Source organism: Chelmon rostratus, chromosome 11 (genome assembly GCF_017976325.1).
Source record: "Chelmon rostratus isolate fCheRos1 chromosome 11, fCheRos1.pri, whole genome shotgun sequence".
NCBI lineage: Eukaryota > Metazoa > Chordata > Actinopteri > Chaetodontiformes > Chaetodontidae > Chelmon > Chelmon rostratus.
This window is the reverse complement of record NC_055668.1, coordinates 18248534-18269776: the sequence shown is the minus strand read 5'-3', so window position 1 is coordinate 18269776 and position 21243 is coordinate 18248534. Positions and strand designations below refer to the sequence as shown.

General features: G+C 42.8%; 3 protein-coding genes across 4 annotated transcripts; 2 read left to right on the top strand and 1 right to left on the bottom strand.

Annotated features, from left to right (window-relative positions):
- The first annotated feature begins 923 nt into the window (after positions 1-923).
- On the top strand, positions 924-3738 carry dnajc9 (DnaJ (Hsp40) homolog, subfamily C, member 9). The gene is made up of 5 exons (XM_041947384.1): positions 924-1259; positions 2108-2248; positions 2545-2799; positions 2932-3018; positions 3101-3738. Exons 1-5 carry the CDS (start codon positions 1086-1088, stop codon positions 3200-3202), a joined length of 759 nt encoding a protein of 252 aa, XP_041803318.1. The 5' UTR covers positions 924-1085; the 3' UTR covers positions 3203-3738.
- fam149b1 (family with sequence similarity 149 member B1) lies at positions 3353-13242 on the bottom strand. 2 transcript variants are annotated; one of them, XM_041947382.1, is made up of 16 exons: positions 12759-13242; positions 12222-12338; positions 11113-11257; positions 10211-10359; positions 9905-10048; positions 8975-9136; positions 8671-8852; positions 8428-8570; positions 7597-7665; positions 6966-7078; positions 6430-6654; positions 5672-5795; positions 5362-5487; positions 5197-5278; positions 4643-4780; positions 3353-4518 (listed from the first exon to the last, which is right to left on the bottom strand). In XM_041947382.1, exons 1-16 carry the CDS (start codon positions 12803-12805, stop codon positions 4436-4438), a joined length of 2049 nt encoding a protein of 682 aa, XP_041803316.1. In that variant the 5' UTR covers positions 12806-13242; the 3' UTR covers positions 3353-4435. The 2 variants fall into 2 exon arrangements, with proteins under 2 accessions (XP_041803316.1, XP_041803317.1); XM_041947383.1 differs by lacking the exon at positions 7597-7665.
- Positions 13243-13665: 423 nt separating this feature from the next.
- Positions 13666-18657, top strand: ecd (ecdysoneless homolog (Drosophila)). Its single transcript, XM_041947845.1, has 14 exons — positions 13666-13791; positions 13979-14225; positions 14326-14443; positions 14584-14671; positions 14807-14985; positions 15170-15362; positions 15587-15715; positions 15803-15928; positions 16077-16162; positions 16277-16380; positions 16831-17089; positions 17445-17512; positions 17612-17826; positions 17932-18657. Exons 2-14 carry the CDS (start codon positions 14021-14023, stop codon positions 18166-18168), a joined length of 2007 nt encoding a protein of 668 aa, XP_041803779.1. The 5' UTR covers positions 13666-13791; positions 13979-14020; the 3' UTR covers positions 18169-18657.
- The last annotated feature ends 2586 nt before the right edge of the window (positions 18658-21243 follow it).

The window sequence follows — 21243 nt, the reverse complement described above, 5'->3', positions numbered from 1 at the left end:
GCTGCTTCAAACGCACCAATAAATACTAGGGTATCTGTTCGTTCTTGACTGTCTGGCGCATGTATGTAAACTGGACTGTCAAATTAGATTTTTTAAAAATTGTATGGAGATTAAAGTGTTCATTTTGGTAACTTGATGGAGCTGCACAGGAAAGAGTCAGGTTGAAATATAACAAGGACACTTAAATAGAGTTTCAGAGTGACTGTGTTTTGAAGTGGTGAGTCAGGTTATTATCTCTCCTTAAGATAAATCCCTCCTTTAGCTGACAACGAATTATTATTAATATTATTTATATTTACCAAAAAGGTTCATAAATCAGATCAAATATTACCTCAAATACTCATGATACTATTTTGGATGTATAAGTCTGATAATATACTGTAATGTACTATTAAAATATATTCAGGTTCACTGAATCATAGGTTTAGGATTGATATGATTGATAAACACTGTCGATCGAAATGTTTAACTGAGTCAGGTTTAAAGTCTAATTAATTAATAAGTATCAATAAATAATCTGAAGTGAGGCTACCAAAGTCTTATATTTATGCAGGGATCAGTTGAACTTTTTTTTTGACATCTTATAGGTGAGTATCAACGGACTAATTAAATTTAGTATAACTCCATGCAATCAGCAACAACACACAATATATTGCACAACATATTACTCGTATATGTATAAATACATCACGTATGTATAATACGTGATATCTAAAAGAAGTAGTCAGAAGTCAGAAGAAGTCAATAAGTAAATTATAAAACAATTTGTTCATGTTTTATAATGATGTTTTTAAAGATTTGAAAAGAAAATCTGTACTAATAAATCCTCATTACGTAGCCTGACAAATTTGATAAGAGGAGCCAATAAGAGGGCGCGTGTGTTTGTTACGTAAGCACGTCGCTATACGTACGGATGTGTCTGACAGGCCAGCGCGCCAAATAGATATTGCCAACAAAAGGAAGGCAGTAAACAGCGTTTATTTAACTTCTGAATAATTAATCAGAAAACGTACCTGTTGAAGTCGTTTAGACGCTTGAAAGTAAATATTTACCGACCAAAACTCGGATTGACGGACGCGGCCAGGATGGGTTTGCTCGAGCGCTGCCAGGAGCTCTTCAAGACCGCGAACCTGTACGAGGTGCTGGGTATCAACAAAGAGGCAACCGAGGCAGAGATCCGGAGGAGCTACTACAAAGTGTCGTTGAAAGTCCACCCAGATCGGGCTCCTGAAGACCCGCTGGCCACAGAGAAATTTCAGGTTAAGTGTCCTCGTTGTTGTCCGTCGGTGGGCACACGTACAATGAACACAAGCTAAGTTTACTAGCTAGCTAACGTTAGCAAACACAGCTAACTCCAGTCGTTGCAGTGAGCAGTCTCCTTCTTCCCCTTGTGTAATCACTGAAGGAACTTAATTCCGATGATATTATCATGGAGACTTTGTCGAGCATTTGTGCTGTTTGCAGTAGAAGCAGAGATGTTCTTTGTTTTCTTACTGCTACTGTGACCAAAGCCCATAAGAGCTTTGGTATAATTGTAGGCAGGTGCAAATTAGACTTGTCAGGGATGCCTTCATGTTTAGAAGGACCTTTTGCTTTATTGATTCTGTTGCTGATTCTCCAATTCGGTTATATAAGCTTAGGAAAAAAGACCACTAAAATCCTAAATCTGTCCAACCAAATATCAGCAGTAAAAAAATACAGGTTATTAAGGGTGATACAGTCTTCATTATGTTATGTTATATGTGATTTTATATCACAAAATTGATACATTGTATTGTATATTGCTTGCAACATTGTTCATAATGTACTAGTACAACCAGAGATATCAAAGGAATGGCTGCTGTGATATGATAAGAATGGCAAATGTGACATCAGGTGATTACAAATGCCCATCTTTGTACCACCTAAACCTAGTATTGATGAGGTTTTTTAAAGCTGATAATAACTAATGCCAACAGATTACCAAGTGATCAATGCATCCTTATGTCCTGTTTTTTAATTACCTCTATTAAGTGTAATAATGAAAGTACATACCGCACTTCTCAGTAAGGGCTTCAGATGCGTGTAAATATGAGTCTCATGTGACTTTTTTCCCCACCCTCTCCAGGTGTTAGGAAAGCTGTATGCGGTGCTGAGCGATAAGGAGCAGAGAGCTGTTTATGATGAGCAGGGGCTGGTGGATGAAGAGTCTGACGTCCTGAGTCAAGACCGCTGCTGGGAAGACTACTGGAGACTGCTCTTCCCTAAGGTATTGGAGCAGGTGTTTTCAGACTCAATGAGTCATACACATTGCTTTGTTACACATGTGATGATGTGATCTGTTGAGTGAGTCACTTGTATTCCAGGAATTTTATTGTAGATGATATACAGTAGATGGGAATTGAGGTTATTGTGTCACTACATCTGCCAGGGTACAGCAAATTAAAGCCCACAATGCAAATGCACTCAGATAAGGCAGCATCATAATTTTCTAGTCTTGACCCACAACTGTCACACGTTTTGTTTGTGTTGACAACCTGCTCTGTCTCTCCATCCGTCTCCTAGATAACAGTGCAGGACATCCTTGAATTCGAGAAGAAATATAAGGGCTCTGATGAGGAGCGGCAGGATGTGATCCAGCTGTATGTGCAGCACCAGGGGGATATGGACGCCATCACGGCCTCAGCTCTGTGCTGCTCCCAGGAAGATGAGCCCAGGCTCTGCAGCATCATCCAGGCTGCCATCGAGAGCGGAGACGCCACAGCATTCCCAGCGTTTACTCGGGAGAGTGAAAAGAAGAAGAGGGCTCGTAGGAAGAGGGTGAGAAATGTTTTGGTGTTAATGCCACAAAATCCTCCCAGCTCATGTTATATTTATTTTATGTATCTACACACAAGCAGTATCTCACAACTACATCCAGTTTCAGTATTATGATTGCAATTGACCTTCCAGGCTGATAGAGAGCGACAAGAAGCAGAAGAAATGCAGAAAGAGATGGGGCTCGGTGATCAGGATGACAGTCTTGTGATGATGCTTCAGGTAACAATTGCATACGCACACGTATGAAGGTTTGTTAGTTTGTTTTTCCCTCAGTAACAGTCCTTTCTTTCTTATGTTCCAGCAAAGACAGAAGTCCAGAGAGTCGAATTTTAACAGTTTCCTTTCTGACCTGGAAGCCAAATACTCCAAAAAAAGTGGGAAATCCAAAAGAGGAAAAAAGTAAAAAGCATACAGGCTCTGGTTATAGCAGATAAAGTGTTCATAAACTGCAGCAGATATCGTCCTTTGTTCAACCCCCCCCCCCCCCACACACACACACACACACACACACACACACACACACAGACCTTTTTAGATTAAAAAGAGCGTTTAAGGACATGTATGAGCAGCTGCCTGACTGCTCCCTTTCATCCGGACTACGTAGCTTTTCATGTGACACTTATTAAAATGTAAATGCATCTTTACAAAATAAATTCATATTTATATACATAATTTGTACACAGCTTTTTATTCTTTTGTATAAAACAGTCAAAGAAAATGCATTGAAGAAAAGCTTTGATTTTCCAGCTTTGTCACCTTTGTAGCATGGCTGTCCGATATATTTTAAAAAAGAATTGAAGGAAAACTACACTTTGTGCAGTAACCCTGATGTTACCTGTCAAAGTGTCCCCACATGGCTTTGCTCAGATATTAAGGAAAAGAATTACCACGAATACAGTATTTTGTACAGACATTTAGTTATTTACATAGTTTCCTACAACTGCCTCTTGTACATTTACGTTATCTTGAGGTGCACTAAAAGCATGAGGGCTGCAGAGGTGTTCTGACAGTGCTTATACAGCCACCACATTCTCTCTTCTGATTTATACGATGTTAACTGAGTTTTAATGGAGAGAAGGGCAACCTGAAACTTGCAAGGTGGCATCTTTTGTTCTCGTTCCAGTGTGCAATGAGAGGACAGGGTGGTTGAAAATTGTGTCCATATAAAAGATACAGTACCAAACTCTCTGATGTAGCATCAGAGAGGGGGAAAAAGTGCTTTTTAATCCTCTTTATCCCTGTCTGGGTGGATGTGTTATTCCCTGCATAGTCCTTTACCAGTACAACAACACACCGCAGAGGATAATATACAGTACATTCACATATACAGTAAATATATTTAAACACATTCAGACCATACATACAGAGTAGAAATGTCCACACATACAGCTCATACTGTACATGAAGATGGTTACTGTGACAGTTATTGTGTTTGGCAGCCACATAAGCTGATTTCTGAAATACAAAAATAGGCTTCTAACAAAAACTTCACCAGAGCAGCATAATATGAAAAAAAAATATGTTACTTCTGTTTAAAAAAAAAAAAAAAGTTTAGTGGGCACAGATGCTGCAGATGTTGCACTTCGTTGTGCTGTGTGAAGTTGAATGGCTGAAGGGTTTGGAGATTGGAGGCAAACTACAAGCCAGGTCTGCTGGCTCTGGATGAGATGCCTCCCCGGGTGTAAGAGCGAGGTGGGACCGACACAGGCACCAGTGGAGCTATGGGGGGAAAAAAATAAAAAACAAGCTGATGAACCGTAGACTTAAATCATCTTACCAGCAGTCTTCATTCATAGTTTATCTGAGTCTGGAAGAGTTTCATCAGTCGCTTTAATCTGCTGACCTGGGACGGGGGCCTGAGGGTCGGGCTCCTCTTCGTCTTTGATGGGCGAGTGCCCCAAGGGGTGATGGGAAAATGAGTCGAAGAAAGATGAGCTGCTGATGCCAAGACTGATGCCAGTCACACCGATTCCAAGAGAGTCTGGTGGAATGAACGAATAAAGTGATGCATAAGTGATTAACTGATGTCCTACAAGATCCACCACCACAGGCACCGGGTATGTACAGAACAAGCACAGACAAAAACAAAAAACAAAAACAGGCAGATGAAATGCAAGGCTTCAGTGATTCTCAAACCAGGGTACAGTGAAAGGTTGTAAAGTAGCTCAACTAATTCGACCAAATAGATAGTCATAAAAATTAAATTCAAATTAAATATCTGATTAAAAAATATGTCCACATATTGAGCCACACACAACATGCCGAGAGTGTGAAAACTAGTTGGCCAGCAGTCAGAAGTTGAGACAGCAGAAACAAAAAGCTAGAGGACACTGCAGTACATCACACCCCTGTTCCACCTTCCCTTTTTTTTTATTTTTGTCAAGTTGAATTTCTGACCTGTGCCCACTGAGGCTCTGCCTGGCCGTCCCTGCCCGATGTTGTCCAGCACTGTGAAGGAACGTCGGTACGGAGTGTCCGACTGGAAACAAAACCAGGGGTCAGACATACAGTCTCTTGACGCTGAACGCGTGCAGGATTCTGTGGCGGCAAAGAGCATCTTACCCTGTATGTGTGAGTGGTGTTGGGGCGAGAGAAGACGTCCAGTAGGTGGTGGCGATCTCTTGGTATTGAACTGCCAGCTTCGTCATTTATAGCACTGTGGGCGCGGCTGGACGGACCTTTCTGACGCTGGTCGGATGGAATAAATGGACAAATACAGTCTTTTCAACAGTTGATCACAGAAGGTTTACTGCATTTGAAAAACTGACCAGCTCATTAAATAAATGGTATGGGACTATTGTCATTTAACCAGTGTTTCTGCTCAGGTACTGCAACAAGGTTTTCATTGTGTTTCAGTGGTGTTATACTGTACCTGTGCGGGTTTGGACTGCTGCCCTGAGTGAGATGACTCTGGGTCTCCAGTGCTGATGGGAGGAAGGAGTGTGTTCCTGCTCAGAGGCAGCAGTGGAGATGTCAGGCGGTCGCTGGCCGTGGGTCTGTGGAAGAAGTCACACACTTCAATATTAGACTATACTCGTGTCTGAAAAGACTGTGGGAGTTGTGAAACTTCACAGCTTATGTGTCAGGAAGAGAGTCAAAGATAGAATTTTACTTCTTGTGATAGCAGAGACGCTTTTTAAAATAAAGACTTGTAGATGTTTGTTCTTAAGTCCACAAAAATCCACAAAAGCTTTTACACCTCAGTCGATCTTTTTGTCTAACTCATGGCAAGACAGCAAATATGCATATTTCCTAAAATATTGAACCATTCCTTTAAAAGAATGTGTTCAGCGAGTTTACCATTAGATTTAAAGATACAGTACTTGCTGAATTTAGCAGAAGAATTGGTATTCCACAGGAAAAGAGGCACACTTCACACTATTACTCTGTCAGCTACGGTTCATGACAAGTTCATCTGCGAAGTTGGTTTCACAAATGAAACTTCTATCACCCCTCCCCATTATTCTGCTGCACAGAGCCATAAGGCACAAGTTGAAAGGGAGTCTGTTTTCAGAGTAATCTCTCTCTGCCTCTGCACAACCTCAGAGACCATATGGGAGAATGAGAGAGTTAAAAGTTAGATAGGAGTACGGCTGGGGCTGGCAGGGTTCCCATGATGCCAAAACTCACAGACGTGTCCCGCGGATGACCTCATCCATCGATCCCGCTGCGCTGGACTGACTCAGGCTGGGAACCAGTGGCAGCAGGGTTCGGGGAGGAGGGTTTCTGCGTCGGGCGGACTGTGCCGGGCGGGACAGCGAGGAAGAGCTCTGCTCCAGGGTTCGGCGAGGCCGAGGTTTGCTGGAGGGGACCACGCTGGAGCCTGGTCTGTGACACGGCCGCTCTTCTGGCTCCCTGCATGGGAAGGAGACAGTGGAGCACAATCGATGAATGGTGCATTTCCACCTGCTGCCAACTGGCTGTGCACTCAGCCAAACAAGGTGTTAAGACCAGGGACAAAAACATGGCATGAGTAAGACAATGTCCCTCTTTTTTTGCTAAACGTGTTTACTTGTAAATGGAAAACAAGAATTACAAGACATCTATTCATTCCCTTTCCAAGATTACAAACAAAAATGTGTGGTGGATGTGTCTTTGTTTTTGCTTTTTATTTTCCCATTTTGGCACTAATTCTGATTGGTTAGAAGAGTAAAACTTGTCCCTACTGGTTTCTATCCAGCACACCAAGGTTCCTCTGCTGCAGGGGGATGCTGTGGATCACGATGAGGTCGTTCAGGTTGTGCTGGGTCCCTGCTGCTCCTACTGGGACCCTTCCAGCCTGGGCAAAGGTGTGAGATGAAGGGGAGAAAGTAATGAGACAGAGGGAAGGTGGGGGAGGTCAGGGACAGAGAGAGGTAAGAGGGGACAAGAAACATATTACAGGAAGAAAGGCAGGTTTGATATAAATTATGTATTTTATGTAGGCCAGGGCCACATGGTTAGTTAATTCCATATACAACACAGCATATTGTCAAAGAAACGGTTATTCATCATGCAGTGATGTCAAGAAGCCCCCATATCAGCTAGGCCACCAACCAAAAATAACATTCACAACACTTAAAATGCAACAAGAGAAATAACTAGCACAACAAAGCATTCCATCATTCTCTTGAAAAAATCAAAGTAGTTCATGTTGAAAATAAGTTGCAGTTAATGAAAAAGATAAACAGCAATGATGGTTTCGTGTTAATCAACAGGCGCAAGCACATTTATTCTAGAGGTAAAGATAATGAGCCGCCACGGATGGCACGCACACAGCACGCCACCATTTTGGCTCAAAGTGAGGGAGTTACATACAGTGGAAGGCCTTTTCTGCTTTTTGGATTTCCGTCTGGACTTGTGCTTTGAGCCCCTTGACTTTGTGTTCTTTAAGGGGAAAAAGGCATGACCAAAGGAAGATGGTGGACAAGGAAAGGAGGGCAGAAGGGTAAAGAACGTAGAGGGAAATAAAGACAGAAAGAAAAAAATCAAGGGGAAAAACAGGAAAAGAGGGTACACAAGACACATTGGCAAGGAGAGGAGCAGAGAGTAAAGGGGGAAGGAAAGAAAAACGGTGATACAAGTTAATGAACTGGAAGCATTGAAAGACTGAAAGAGCAACAAGCAGGAGTGAAAAAAGGTGACAATCGACTGTGGACTGTGTGTGGCTCTAAAGTCAGCAAAGACCTCACAGTTAGGGATGATGAACAAATCTTATCGACTCTTCTCAGGGCTGAAGTGATTCAGCGTGAGGGTCAAGTCAAGTCAAGACATGCTTTCTACTACTAACATGTTTAAAATCAGGATGGATTAAACCAGACGACACTTTTGTATCGATGCCCACTGGTACTGTATTTATTAACACTCTACTTAATCATTTTCATAATTTCCTTTTCACGTTATGTATTGCAGTCATTAGTAAAGTAGAACATAAACATATCCTGATATGAGCTGTTGCTGTTGTCTGTTTTTTGAACACAGTGATTTGAGCTGCATTTCATACATAGATTACAATAATTATCATTATTGAATATGTTTCATTGCAAATAAATGAAGTTTTAGTGATGACATTGATGAAAGTGAAATGAGGCTCCAGTTTACTCCCCCAGACAGACACTGCTGCCTCTCAGCCCCCCACAGACCACTGACCTGGAACTGCAGGCCAGCTGTGAGTGGGGGCACCCTGCTCTGGCCAAGTTTGGGCAGCATCGTGGGCAGCATGGACAGCAGCATGAAGGGATTCTGGGAGTCTTGCTGCACGGGGCTCAAGTTCCCAGAAATCTTTTCATCATCTGCCAATCACACATACAATCCAAATACCGTGCATAGGAATGGACATCTGTTCATATATTTTAGGTCTAATGCACGCACAAAAGTTAAAATCAGCCCTACTTGCAGTGCAGCATTCCCAGTGGCGTTGAACCAGCTCTTTCGTCCAACCAACCAGCTGCCGCCACACGTCATCAAACAGCAGGTCCAGAACAGCCTGACGGCGACACCGGTATGGAGAGACAGGGGGCAGACGGTGATACCTCCGACCTGACTCTGAACAATCCTGCTCCCACTCGTCCTCCCTGTTGAAGACAGATATCGTAAATCAGTTGAACAAGTTTGAACACACTGACGGCAGCTGAGCTTCAGATTTAGTTTCTGGAATAAAAACATTACTGTGTAGCATGAGGTAATAGCAACTCACAAGTCCCTGCTATCAAAAGCCAGGTATTCTTCCATCAGACCCTCCACTTCAATCACTCTCAGCTTGTCAGGACTAGTGGAGCCGCTTGAGATGCCAGGCGGGCCATCCAACTCTGCTGAGGAGGACTTTATCAGCGCTGCTCTCCTGCCCTGCACATTCAACCTTTCCACCCAGACAAGGGCACACATTGTTAAAAACTTTAACATACACATCAAATGGTATGCTTACAGTCACAAGACACATTTGCTATATGTTTGATGTTCAATGATAAATATGCTCAAATCCAGCTGACAACTCCAGGCTGAAAAGCAGTAGGAAAATCCCTGCAGCATGCATGCAAAAACTCACACAAACACGCCATTATGTTCAGTTCAGTTTTGAGTTGTCAGACATTGGCACTGTCATTTTACAAACATTAAAAGAGGCAGACCGAGCAACTATTAATCACAGCTAACCAACATGACTCTGGCCTACAAACTTGACTAATAAGCCAGAACATCTAGGTCACAAAACCTCAGAGTCAGGCACGACTCTTTATAATTGATGCACTCACACCAGTCATCTGGACAGCCAGCCAACAGCCATGTGAGATGCAGAGGAATAATATTTCTGACATCTTTCTTTAAATAATAAGGCAATATACAAACCAGTTTGCTACTATCAATGCCCAAATAAACCTGTGCCTTGGAGCAATGCAATTCCAATGATGATGTATATATATTTCAAATCAGTATACAAAACGATGTGACTATCATACAATCCAATCTGTCTTTGTCACCTTAATCTCAGGTTTCAACCCATAAACGATTATATTTTTAGACCTAGCCGTAATGAGAAAGTGCTATATGTTTTAGGGAAATGTACCTTACATCAGGGAAATATATCTAATGGGCAAACTCTGACTTTATGTACATTGCAGTTAGGACTCACTCTGTGCCGCCCTTATCTTTCTCCTGGTACTTCACGCTGCTCTCTTTGCCTGCCGATGGACTGCTGGCAGAGCTGCCTTTCCCTGAAGTAGCATACCACTGGAAGCCCTCATCACTGGGACACACCAGCTGAGTCCCCAGGATCCTGAGTGACACACACACAAATGCACAATGAAAAAATAAGTAAAACAATTATGTTTTAAAGCTAGAATTGAATGTTTTTTTTTAAATCTTTAAAACCACTACTACCCAGCTTCACTCAGAAGTAAAAGGTGAGGAGGTTGGTGGGAAACTGAGGGTAACATACCGAAGATGTGGGAAACGTGTGGCCCACTGCTGACATTCATCCTGCAGCCCCTGGAGTATCCCTCCTCCGCTGCCTCTCCCCTCATACAGCTCTTTGTCGATCTCCTCAAACATTTGCTGCACCTGCCGTGACGCTGCCTTGTCGAACTCCTGTGGGACAAAAAAACAAGAAGAGACAGAAACACAGGCAGGAGACCCAGTCATTCCTCTGTTCCCATACACTGGCTCTGTTATTGAAAGCTTCTGCTTCTCACTCTGTTCATCAGTTATTGGCAACACATCGCGACAGTCTTTTTTTTCTTTCATGGCAAGGTTTAATGTGCATAATAATCAGCTTTTACAGCCCCTTGGTATGTGTGTATGTGTTTATGGTCAAGATGGATTGTTCATATGCTGCAACAAAAACACAAGAGTGGGACGGAGAGAAAGAGGTGAGTTAGGAGTGAGTTAGTTGATGTATCTGAGTTTTTTTCCTCTTAGGAGCAGCTTGAGGATAACAAACTAAATAAATCATTGAGTTCTGAAAAAGTTTTGTAGGACCAGCTGAGGCTAGAATGCACTGCATATTAACAAACCAAAGCCCAGTGGGATCAGGCCTTGAATATACAAAGACAGACAAACACCATACGACACAGTGACTGGTTGTATGTTGTTCAATGGTTTTCTCCAGGTTTTCCCAAAGGTGACTGTAGGGGAATGTTCACAAGTAAATCAAAATCTGACATTAAAACGTGAAAGCAAAAATGTAAGTTTTTCATCTTTGCAACAGAATAACAGAGAGGATGGAAAAATGCTAGAGGAAAAACAATGTTGTGTTGTGTTGTGGTGCCTCTTGCGATGCAGACAGAGCAAGGCTGGCATCATCGCTTCACATTACGATCGTTTGTGCAGGAAAAGACTTACATCGTATCCCCAGGAGAAAACAGAGCTCCTCTCTGTGGAGATGCCAGTGCCTGTGGAGCTGTGGATACCTGACCAGGACTGGTTGGAGTCTACTGAGATGACGGTGGGACAGTCAGAGTGGCCTGAGGCAGCTGACGTCTGTGAGCTACAAAAAAAGGACAAGAGAGTTGTGAGGTTGAAGTACAGTTTGTTTCACCATGTTTCCTGTACCTGTACACTGAAGGCAACTGTATTTTTATACACTTGTGGCAACATATTCTCATACTCTTGTATATAATGTACATACATAGAGTTGATTTTTTATTCTGTATCCTTTTTTGACTCTTGTGATCTTTTATGTTTTTCTTTTATTGTTTTCCATTTAAATTAATATAGTTTTTGCTTATCTTATCTCACCCTTTTATCTGATATCTCCACATTGTTTCTCTATGACCATCATTGCAAATGATCAACTGATTTTTACGATGTTTATAGCTCTGCATTTCCTGTTGGTGTTGTTCTTACAACATCATAATTAATGTTGCCACAGGATGATCATTGAGACTGACCAAAAAGTGACAAAGTCTGAACAGGGAGCAGATCATAAAACAAGGTGAGTGGTCGTTGCAGTGATGGTCCAGGAGCAACATAATTATGTTGGAGGAACATCACCAACATAGCGATATCAGATTGTGCGTAGGGGACATTTAACACCCCCCATCCCACAGCAAACATACTCAGTGAATTTAATAAGTATGCTCAAACATTTCGACTCTCTTTGCCACAATATGAACCAGGTCTCAAAGTGGAAAATACAAGGCAAATGTCAAAGTAATTGAATATTCCAACAGCCTGCCTCATTATTTATTCTTTTCACCGCACAACTGAAGGAGGCAATGTGATATCAATTAATCCACTGCTTCTGGGTGTTTTGTTTCACATAGAGAGCCCTGAGAATCAGCTGTCCACTCAAGATGGTATAATATTACAAAACACACAGGCAAGGGTATGTGTGTGTACTAGTTGGATGTAGTTTGATCTCTGCCTTGTTCTGGCATTGCCAATGTTTTTTTTCTCTCTGCGGAACAAACCAAGGCTGCTTGTGTGTAGAACAGCCAGGACTCAGTTACCTGTTGTGAGTGGAGACAGCTTCCCGGAGGTCATGGAGGTAGCGCTGAGGGGTTTGGTTATCGTCTGCTTCCTCTGGCAGAGGGTGGTGGTCAAGGCTGCTTCGGGACAACCCACGTCTGCATACAAGAAAGGTTGAGAGCATGAATCAAAAAGGTCTAATTAAAAAACTGAGTTTTTCATCACATTTTAAAGAGGATAACCTGCTGCTTCTAATTGCTGGACCATACTGGTGGTTTTGAATGTCTTAGCCCTTTAAATACAAATATACTTCACTACCGGCCACGAGCCAAAGCGTGATACCATGAAAACAAGGAAATTTTGTTCCTTCTAATGATAGGGTGGCTTGGTAATTTAAAATAAATAAATGCGTTTTACAGTTGAATTGCTGGACATCATTATTTACAGTATGTCTGTCTAAACCAGGCAGCAGACCTTGATGTAACAGCATTCAGGCTCACAACTGGGCAAACCTTGTTTACACTGCTCAGCTGCTACAGAAGTAAATTCAGCTCTGACCCTTTATGCTCAATACTCACATCTCAAGTTTGTGCGATACAGGTCTTCTGTTGTATCGTGAAATCATTCTCCTTCGTCTCCGTTTTATAGGCTCAAGCCCTCGTCGCTCATTCTTGCCTCCACGTCCGGGACTCGGTGAGAACAGTTTATAGGGAGGTCTGACATTTCCTCTAGTCCGCAGATAAACACCCTTAGTGCAAGGAAGCAGGACAGTGCTTTGGCTACAGATGCTAACGCTGTTTCTAACTGTTGCAGTTAATGTTAGGAGGAGGCTAGCATTACGTCTAAGAATAAGCTGGCTAACGTTACATGGACGGACAAATAAAACATCAACAAGGCACGAACAGCATTGTATGATTCCTCAAAAGACATTCCCTGTTAGATTAACATTGCTACACTAAATTAGCATCGTGTGTGATCCAGAGGCTTCCTAGGAATTAGGTTTACATCTTAAAATACATGAGTGTGCAACGTTACTGAAGCTAGCTATAACCACCTCAGAGGATTTTCTTTGCTAATGTTAGCACCACTAACAACAATAATACGGCTGTCATGGATACGCAGCTTCGTATGCCCGTGGTCTCACGGGAAATAGATTTCGGACTACCATACAAGAGCCGTTACAGTAATGGTTATTGCCCTACAACTCCCATCATCCACTGCGACGACGTGTTACGTTTCTGAAATGTATCCGCTTGTCTATGGTTGTCGGTGGTGATTATGATGTGTATTAAACTCAAAATGCACCTAATAGAATTAGTTATTTGACTTTTATTAAATGTAGTAGAAGTATGTTTTATTATTATTGTACATTTTATATAATACGCGTTATTTTCTATGGTAGAACAGCGAAAATGTGTTAATAGATACCATAGGAACTATTATTTGTTACACGATTGGGGTAGTCGAGTAGAATTCGCAGTAGGACCTAAACAGTGACAGCCAGGCGTGATAGAAACGTACGAAATGAGATGAGAAAACTTTAATTTTTTTCTCGCATTTAATTTTCCCGGACTACGTTGACGTAACGTCCCACATTTAAAACAAGACCAGGTAAGTTTGACTGAATCTTTCAAGATTATCTTAAAAATCAACAGTAATACATTGTTGCGGTTCGCTGTTACATAGTTGACTGAGCCTTTCACGAATTCTAATATTTCGCTCTTACTGTCTAGTTGAATCCTGAGAAAATACAAAGGCTTTATGTCCACCCTACGGATATGTGTCTGTATCTCTTTAGCCTGCTGTCTTTTATTAGGTCCTTTAAAAAAACACTACTAAAATGGACGTCCTGCAGAGGAGGGTGTTTCTGGAGGACATGGTTCAGTACAAGCTCTTCTTGATCCAGGCTGATGGTTCAAATTCACAGCAGACTAAGGATCATCTCACACATTTAGTCGAGGAGATTTTGGCAAAGGTTGCCCCACTCCTGATACAATACGTCTGGCAGCATCAGTCATTCAACCTCAAGTATTTTCCTGAGAAAGGTATCGTCAGAGATTAATTGATTTCAATATTGGTACAGTTTGACCTTTCCTGGTATTGTAAACCACACTAAAGCCTGATGTCTGTCCTTGTTACTGACAGGAGGTGTCCCTGCTCACATTGGCGGTAGCACTCAGTTTGGGGACAATGTGGAGGATGAGTGGTTTATTGTTTACCTCCTGCAGCAAATCACAGAGGCCTTCCCTGAGCTTGCAGCCAGGTGAGACAAAGTGTTTATATTTTTAAAATGAAAAACAAGTGATTTAATTGCCATGTTACAGTGTTTAAACATGGGCCAGTTTCAGGTGGTTGCCATTTGCTTCTCTGCTTCTAACTTCCATTTCATGTCTGTGTGTGAAGCGTTGAGGACAATGATGGGGAGTTTCTCCTGATTGAAGCAGCAGATTATCTTCCCAAATGGCTGAATCCAGACTCCAGTGAAAACAGGGTAAATTGACCAGATAAGGTGGCAGACTCAGTGCTGTTTTTGTTCATAGTTCATGATCTTTGTTCTGCGTGTCATATTTGTCTTGTCATTGTATTTACTTTAAGCCTTCATTCCTCTGCTCATTCTCTTTTGCAGATCTTCCTCTATAGGGGAGAGCTACATATTCTGCCCTGTCCCTCCAAATCCAGTCCAGTGGGGATCTCAAAAGATGTGGTACCAAGTGTGGCACAAGCTCTAGCACTGCTCTCCACCCACCCAGAGGCCTGTCAGGCAAGCCCCAAGATTTGTTCAGCCCTGAGGAAGCGACTAGAGGGGTGAGAGGACGTTTTCATCTGATAATTCAGTGTCATTCTTCTTTGCTACAAACGTCCTAAAACATTTGCAGTAGCATAAGAAAATATATTGTTTGTAAGTGGATAAAAAGAGTATCTGACTGGCATTAGCAGACAAGTAAATGTATCAGAAATGAAAGCAAATCAATCTCTACTTTCCACTCAGGTTCCCAGAGAAGATTAAATCTGGCCTCCATCGTGCCCACTGCTTCATACCAGCAGGTATTGCCATGATCTTAGCACAACGACCAGACCTCGTCGCCCCTGCAGTGTCAGCCTTCTACCTGCGAGATCCAGTAGATCTGCAGGCGTGTCGGAGCTTCAAGATCTTTCCTCCTGACACGCAAGTCCTCACCTTGGTAAACACACTTCAAGATTCATGATTGTAGCGGTCCCATTGAAAAGAAGAGGTTGACCTCTTTTCAAGGAAATATTTCAAAATATTGCTTCTTTGTTGTGTTGTGACCACGTTTAATTCATGCACACTGTAATCACTGTGTTTTAGTTTTTCAGTAGTATGTTTCAGCTTTTGTGAAATGTTTTCTTGCAAACTATAACCTCGTACTTGGATATGTGTTTGTAGGTCACATTCACGCGTTGCCTGTATGCCCAGCTGCAGCAGCAACAGTTCACCCCAGACCGGAGGAGCGGCTTCACCCTGCCTGCTCGCTCTCATCCCCAGTACAAAGCACATGAGCTTGGCATGAAACTGGTGTGTTTCCTTTTCATTCTGATCTGTCTTTTGTTATGCTTTTGGTAGGATGGCCTGTAATGAGGGCGTTTTGTCTGTCTCTGTCAGGCCCATGGCTTTGAGATCCTGTGCTCTAAGAGCAGGCCGCCGTCGTCAGAGCCTGACGCTCCCGTCAGTTGCAACCCTCAGTGGAAAGGCTTCATGGACAGTCTGAAAAGGAATGGCTACTTCCGGGTTAGTCACACTTTTTGAGTGGGGAGTTCAAGAGCAAGGGTAGCTAATTAACCACACCTGGAGTATTAGGCTGCATGTAAAAGCAGATTTTCTTAAAGATGCATTTCTCTCCTGCAGAAAATTGAAGCTTTTGATTTTATTGTTGCAGGGAGAACTGGAAGGTTCGGCTCGTTACAGAGAACTGACACGGTCTGCAGAAAACTTCTTCAAACAGTCTGTCGCCTCAAAATCAAGGTTAGGACTGTGACTGAGAGCATGTGTTTACGTGACTTAACACTGTGTGAATATGTCTGCCTTTGACATCTAAGTGCATCTGTCTGAATGTACCTGTTGTGTACATTGTCTCAGTGCCTCGTCTCCAGGTGAGGAGGTTCTCCAGCTGCTGCACAGCTGCAGTCCATTCAACTTGGAGGAGCTGAAGAAACAAGAGTCACAGCTCCCCCAAGAGGACAGTGAGTGAAAATCTATTTTTGGATTAGTTGGTGACCAAAGTTGATCGAAATAAAATACCAGAGGGTCCGAACATAGAAACTTTGACACCATTCTTGCAGCATCATTTAAAATGTGTTTACGTTTTCTTAGTATTTGTCGAGATATTACCCCTCTCTTAAATGTAATTTACTTAGTTCAACATGCTTGACCTTTACAGATATTGTAATGGTCGGTAAAGTCTGCCTGTTGGGATCTTGCTTTTTACTATTTTACTTGCTTACCTTAAAGTAAGCCTTATATGACGTTGCTAGAAAGTAAACATTTCCTGCGTCTGTCTCTGCCACCTGGGATTTTCTGCATTGTGCCAGTTCCTTTCAGTTTCTGTATTTTCAGTATGCCTCCTCCATTCTCTACCCTGTCTCTCTTTCAACCATTTCCCATAATTAGTTTTTCTTTGTCTCTATTTCCAGGTGACAGCTGGCTGGATATCACAGCTCAGGATTTGGAGCGTATGTTGCAGGAGAGGAGTGGGGGGAGAGCTGATGTTGGCAGCCAAAACTCCAGTTCCACCAAACAGACACAGCATGTCGAGGGCACAGAGGAGAGGAGGAAGGAGACTAAGGGCAGCAAGGAGGAAGAGGAGGGCGGTTACAGCCTGGTGGCAGTCAGTCAGGGGATGAAGAACTTCCTCAACGCCATGTCGTCGCATGAGGGCGCTGAACTGCCCTGGTGAGTTTCACTGATTATCTGGCCAGTAGTGATTGATTTTGACAATATTGAGCTAGGATCATCAAAGGAACATTTGGGTCAATTGATAAAATAATTTAGGATTGTTTTCCATGTGATACTAAAAGTTAATGAAGAGAAAAACACCCCACACACGCTGGAGTCCAGTAGATCTAACCATGGTGTAAATGATGATTTTTAATGTGCAGTTGGATGTAACACGCATCATTATCTCTTCATGGTCTGCCTGTGCTGCTGTGTTCACACTCTAGTCCATCTGTCTAATGTCCTTAGATGTGTATTGTCCCAGCAACAGTCCTCCTGTTCAGGTTTCACATTGTTTTTATTTGTATTCCAGGAGCAGTTCAACTCAGTCTTTCAGTTTTGACCCTGACTCCGTGGCCAATGCACTGGACAAGCTGCTAGGTATGTAGACATTCTGAAGTGAAGTAAAACTAGTTCAAAACTAACCAGAACATGCAACATCTTCCTCTCTATACTGAATCTGTCTTTTGATTTTTACAGGAAGCAAAGAAGAAGAAGAGCTAGATTCAGATGATTTAGATGATGATGATGATGATTATGAAGAACAGGAAGATGAGGAGGAAGAGAAAGAGGAGGGGTCTTCTGGTCGTGCAGAGATGAACGGGCCAGAAACTTTGGATGGGCTCAAACGATACATGGATCAAATGGATCAGGAGCTGATGAGCACTAATATAGGACAAAGCTTCAATCTAACGGTAAATTATGATTGCGGTTACGCCCTCTAGGGGAAATAAGGCACATTTTTCATCCTAAATCTAGTTACGAAACAGTTTGTTTTACTATATGTGTTCTCTCTGCAGACTTACAACAAGACAGATGTGGACACCGGCTCCCCTCATCCCTCTTCCAACGACAACCTCCCAACACATGGAGGGCTGGAAGAGACGGAGGAGGAGATCCAGCCTCTTGACGTCGACCTCAATCTGGTCACAAACCTGCTGGAGTCCCTCAGCTGCCAAGCGGGACTGGCCGGGCCGGCCTCTAACCTGCTGCAGAGCCTGGGTATACACCTACCACCCAACTCTGATCCCTCATAAAAGACATGAAGTACACTCAGTTTATGACTTTTGGCAGGTTCAAACACAGCAGGGACCAGCACTGATTGTCGAGGAGGCTTCCCTTAAAGAAAATAGCAGAAAGCCATCGCAGAGTGCTGCAGGAAAGCAAGTCAGAAGCCATATTCATTAATCGTAGAAGCCAGGTCTGACCGTCTGGTCTCGTGATCCAATATTTAGTTAACAAGTAATCTGGAGAAAGCACATTTGAGCTTTAAAGCAGGACATAACCGAAGATGTGGTCTCTCTCATTGAAGTCAAAACGCGTTTGTTTGAAATCACAACGGAAGACTCAACAGGAAGTTATGACTCAGCATCTTGATCGGGTTTACAGAGGATTTTTAATACACACTGCCTGGTGTACCGTTGGAATGTGTTTCCTGTTGTTGGTTTTTCACAGCACTTAACATTTAGAATAAATATTTTTGGAAAGAAAGCTTTCTTTCAGTGTCAGTTTATTATATATACACAGATTTTCTTTGGTGCACCATCATAGTTCAGCATCCTTATCACATATATTGAAACCTAAAATATTCTATTTTTAAATCTAAGACACATACATACTTTGAGGAGGCTAATACTGTGAATGATAAAGGCAGTGTTGGGCTTGTGATAATAACTTGAAGTAGACTCAAAGATATTGGCATTTAGCTCTTCTCATCGTGATTCCTTCTCATCTGACAAACCTCAGCAGTCAGATTCATTCAAGGGCAACTTCCACAAACCTCTGCATCCAGTCAAGAAAATAGTATAGCATATTAAAGTATAGTATATAGTATCAATGTTTGTGTGAGTCTGTGTCATCGTTATCCCTTCTCATCTGAAAAACCTGACAGAATCATTCAAGGACAACTTCCACAGAAGTCCACAGTTAAAACCTCTTAAATACTGTTTCGTGAATTACCTCATATAAACCGCAGCGTCCAAAGTCTGTTTTCACTATCAGGAACTCTCAGTTTATTTTTAAAAAATGCTTGTTGAATGATGATGATCAACGATCACCTTCATTTCTAAAAGAAAACTGGTGTTGTTTGACCCATGTTGCTGATTTATACTTGTTTCATTGTTGAAGAGCTGGCTTTGAAAGGGCTGCTCTCCCATTGAAGACACAGTCTGTCCATCATTATTGTAAAAACCGTAGCTGATGCTCTTTACCCAGCAGGAACAGGGCGATCTCTGTCTGGCTGGTTTGGTCTGCAGATGTTTTGATTATATCCCTGTCCTGCACAGAAACTGTTGCTCAATTGCTCCACTCCTCTGATAGTCACATCCTGGCAGATATTCCGCAAGTCCTCAAAGCCCTTGCACCAGCAGAAGTGATATAATTGCAGAAAGAGACATGTAAAGAGACGTGAGGGCGTATGCAGTACGTGCTGAATCTAAAAGTCTTATATCATTTCCAAAAGATGTGCTCTTGAATAAATTGACCTGTGTAGAACTTCATAAAGATAAAACTGTCATGTTCACAGTTAGTTAGTGTGCATTGCTTTTGTGCTGACATGCTATATTTAATCTCAGCTGACTATTATATAAGAGAAAGTGCCTCAGTAACACAGATCATGTTATTGTGAACGAAAGGAAGAAGGTGAGGTTGTTATTTTCCACTGGATTAAATGACGCCGTGGTCAGTGGATTGTTGATGTGGATTAATGTTGCACTGACACGGTACAAAACAGTCTGTCTTCTAAGTCATTTTGCTCGACACTACAAAAGGTGGTAGAACGGCTGTGCCGCCTGCCTCGCTGAGTGTAACACTGCAGCAGCAAGCGGTGAGACGCACAGGGCCAATACACCGACCAGGAAGTTCAGCACCATCCCCAGCAGGAGAATAGCGAGCAGGTATCCATGGAAGAGCAGGCTGTGCCAGCTGCTGTGACTCAACACCTGCCAGGGATTGTCCGGGTGCAGCAGCCACATGAGGCCCAGCACCCAGGCCTGGTTGACCAGCTGGGTGTAGTAGATGTCAAAAATGGAGGCTTGGGCATCAGGGGGGTGGCGGCGCTCAGCCTCAGACACTTTCGCCAACCAAGTCAGAGACAGACTGTGGAGGCCGAGAGCCAGAGGCGCATACATGTACTCCAGAGGCTCAGTACCTGCCAGACCCTGGGCGGCTGCAGCGAGAGAGAGGTGATTATAGGTCAGTTTGTTCTGATGTGAAGAACCATCAGTTTCACCTCTAAATAACATCTAACCTTTTACCTGTCAAGACAAACGATGTCCCACTCAGCATGGAAATCAGGATACAGATGTGGATAGATGGTGGGGTGGGCAGCCTCAGGTAGAAACTTAAGCCCATGGTTACTACGGGCAGCAGAGGCAGTGTGAGGACGTAGAGGCCGGCATACAAGCTGCTTGCCTTCGCCCGCATGGCCAGCACATCATGGGCGCTTTTACAGATAGCAGGCACTAGCACCCTCTCACCCAGGGGCCTGGAGTAGTGCTTCAGAGGCACCAGATCCAGGACATGGAGGAGATTTAAGAATAAGAGAGAGACCAGAACCTGGGAAAGACAACGCCAGTATAAAAAGTTACAGTATACACAGTAAACCTTTGTACGACAAACCACTAAAGACTCAGTTGGGACGCTGTGTAAAACGTAAATTAAAAACACAATGCAATCATTCACAAACGCTCACAAAGTGGTGAACCCATCAGACTCCATCAGAAGTGACAAAATTTGAGTCAGAGCAGCTGAGCAGAATCAATGCTGCTACGAGCAGAGTGGACAACTCAGAGAACAACAGTCTATTGAGATGATGGACCTCCATTTCTCACGCTTCTACCCTCGTGTCGCCGGGGTACGTAGTTACTGACGCCCACGTTATTTCTGCAGCAACCCATGCAGATTGGTGGGTGGTGTCCAGACACACAAATCCAATCTGAGAGACAAATCTGATTATCCAGCAGTCTGAATGAGGCCATAATGCCTCTGGCCATAATAAAAACCTAAATGCAGCACAAAGATACAGGACGTGTGGCTGTGAAGGAGAGTACAATCACCCAGCTCCTGTGATTCATTAACATAAAGCAATATGTTACATAGATAAATGTAACTTT

What these genes read in the sequence shown, in the direction of transcription:
- dnajc9 (XM_041947384.1), top strand. Translation starts at nt 1,086, where the DNA reads ATGGGTTTGCTCGAGCGCTGCCAGGAGCTCTTCAAGACCGCGAACCTG. An exon ending in GGAGACTGCTCTTCCCTAAG is followed by an intron (nt 2,249 to 2,544) that starts GTATTGGAGCAG and finishes TCCGTCTCCTAG; the next exon opens with ATAACAGTGCAGGACATCCT. An exon ending in AGAGGGCTCGTAGGAAGAGG is followed by an intron (nt 2,800 to 2,931) that starts GTGAGAAATGTT and finishes TTGACCTTCCAG; the next exon opens with GCTGATAGAGAGCGACAAGA.
- fam149b1 (XM_041947382.1), bottom strand. Translation starts at nt 12,805, where the DNA reads ATGATTTCACGATACAACAGAAGACCTGTATCGCACAAACTTGAGAT. An exon ending in AGCAGTCCAAACCCGCACAG is followed by an intron (nt 5,488 to 5,671) that starts GTACAGTATAAC and finishes CCATCCGACCAG; the next exon opens with CGTCAGAAAGGTCCGTCCAG. An exon ending in CAGAGCCTCAGTGGGCACAG is followed by an intron (nt 4,781 to 5,196) that starts GTCAGAAATTCA and finishes TCATTCCACCAG; the next exon opens with ACTCTCTTGGAATCGGTGTG.
- ecd (XM_041947845.1), top strand. Translation starts at nt 14,021, where the DNA reads ATGGACGTCCTGCAGAGGAGGGTGTTTCTGGAGGACATGGTTCAGTAC. An exon ending in TTCCCTGAGCTTGCAGCCAG is followed by an intron (nt 14,444 to 14,583) that starts GTGAGACAAAGT and finishes CTGTGTGTGAAG; the next exon opens with CGTTGAGGACAATGATGGGG. An exon ending in GAGGGCGCTGAACTGCCCTG is followed by an intron (nt 17,090 to 17,444) that starts GTGAGTTTCACT and finishes TTTGTATTCCAG; the next exon opens with GAGCAGTTCAACTCAGTCTT.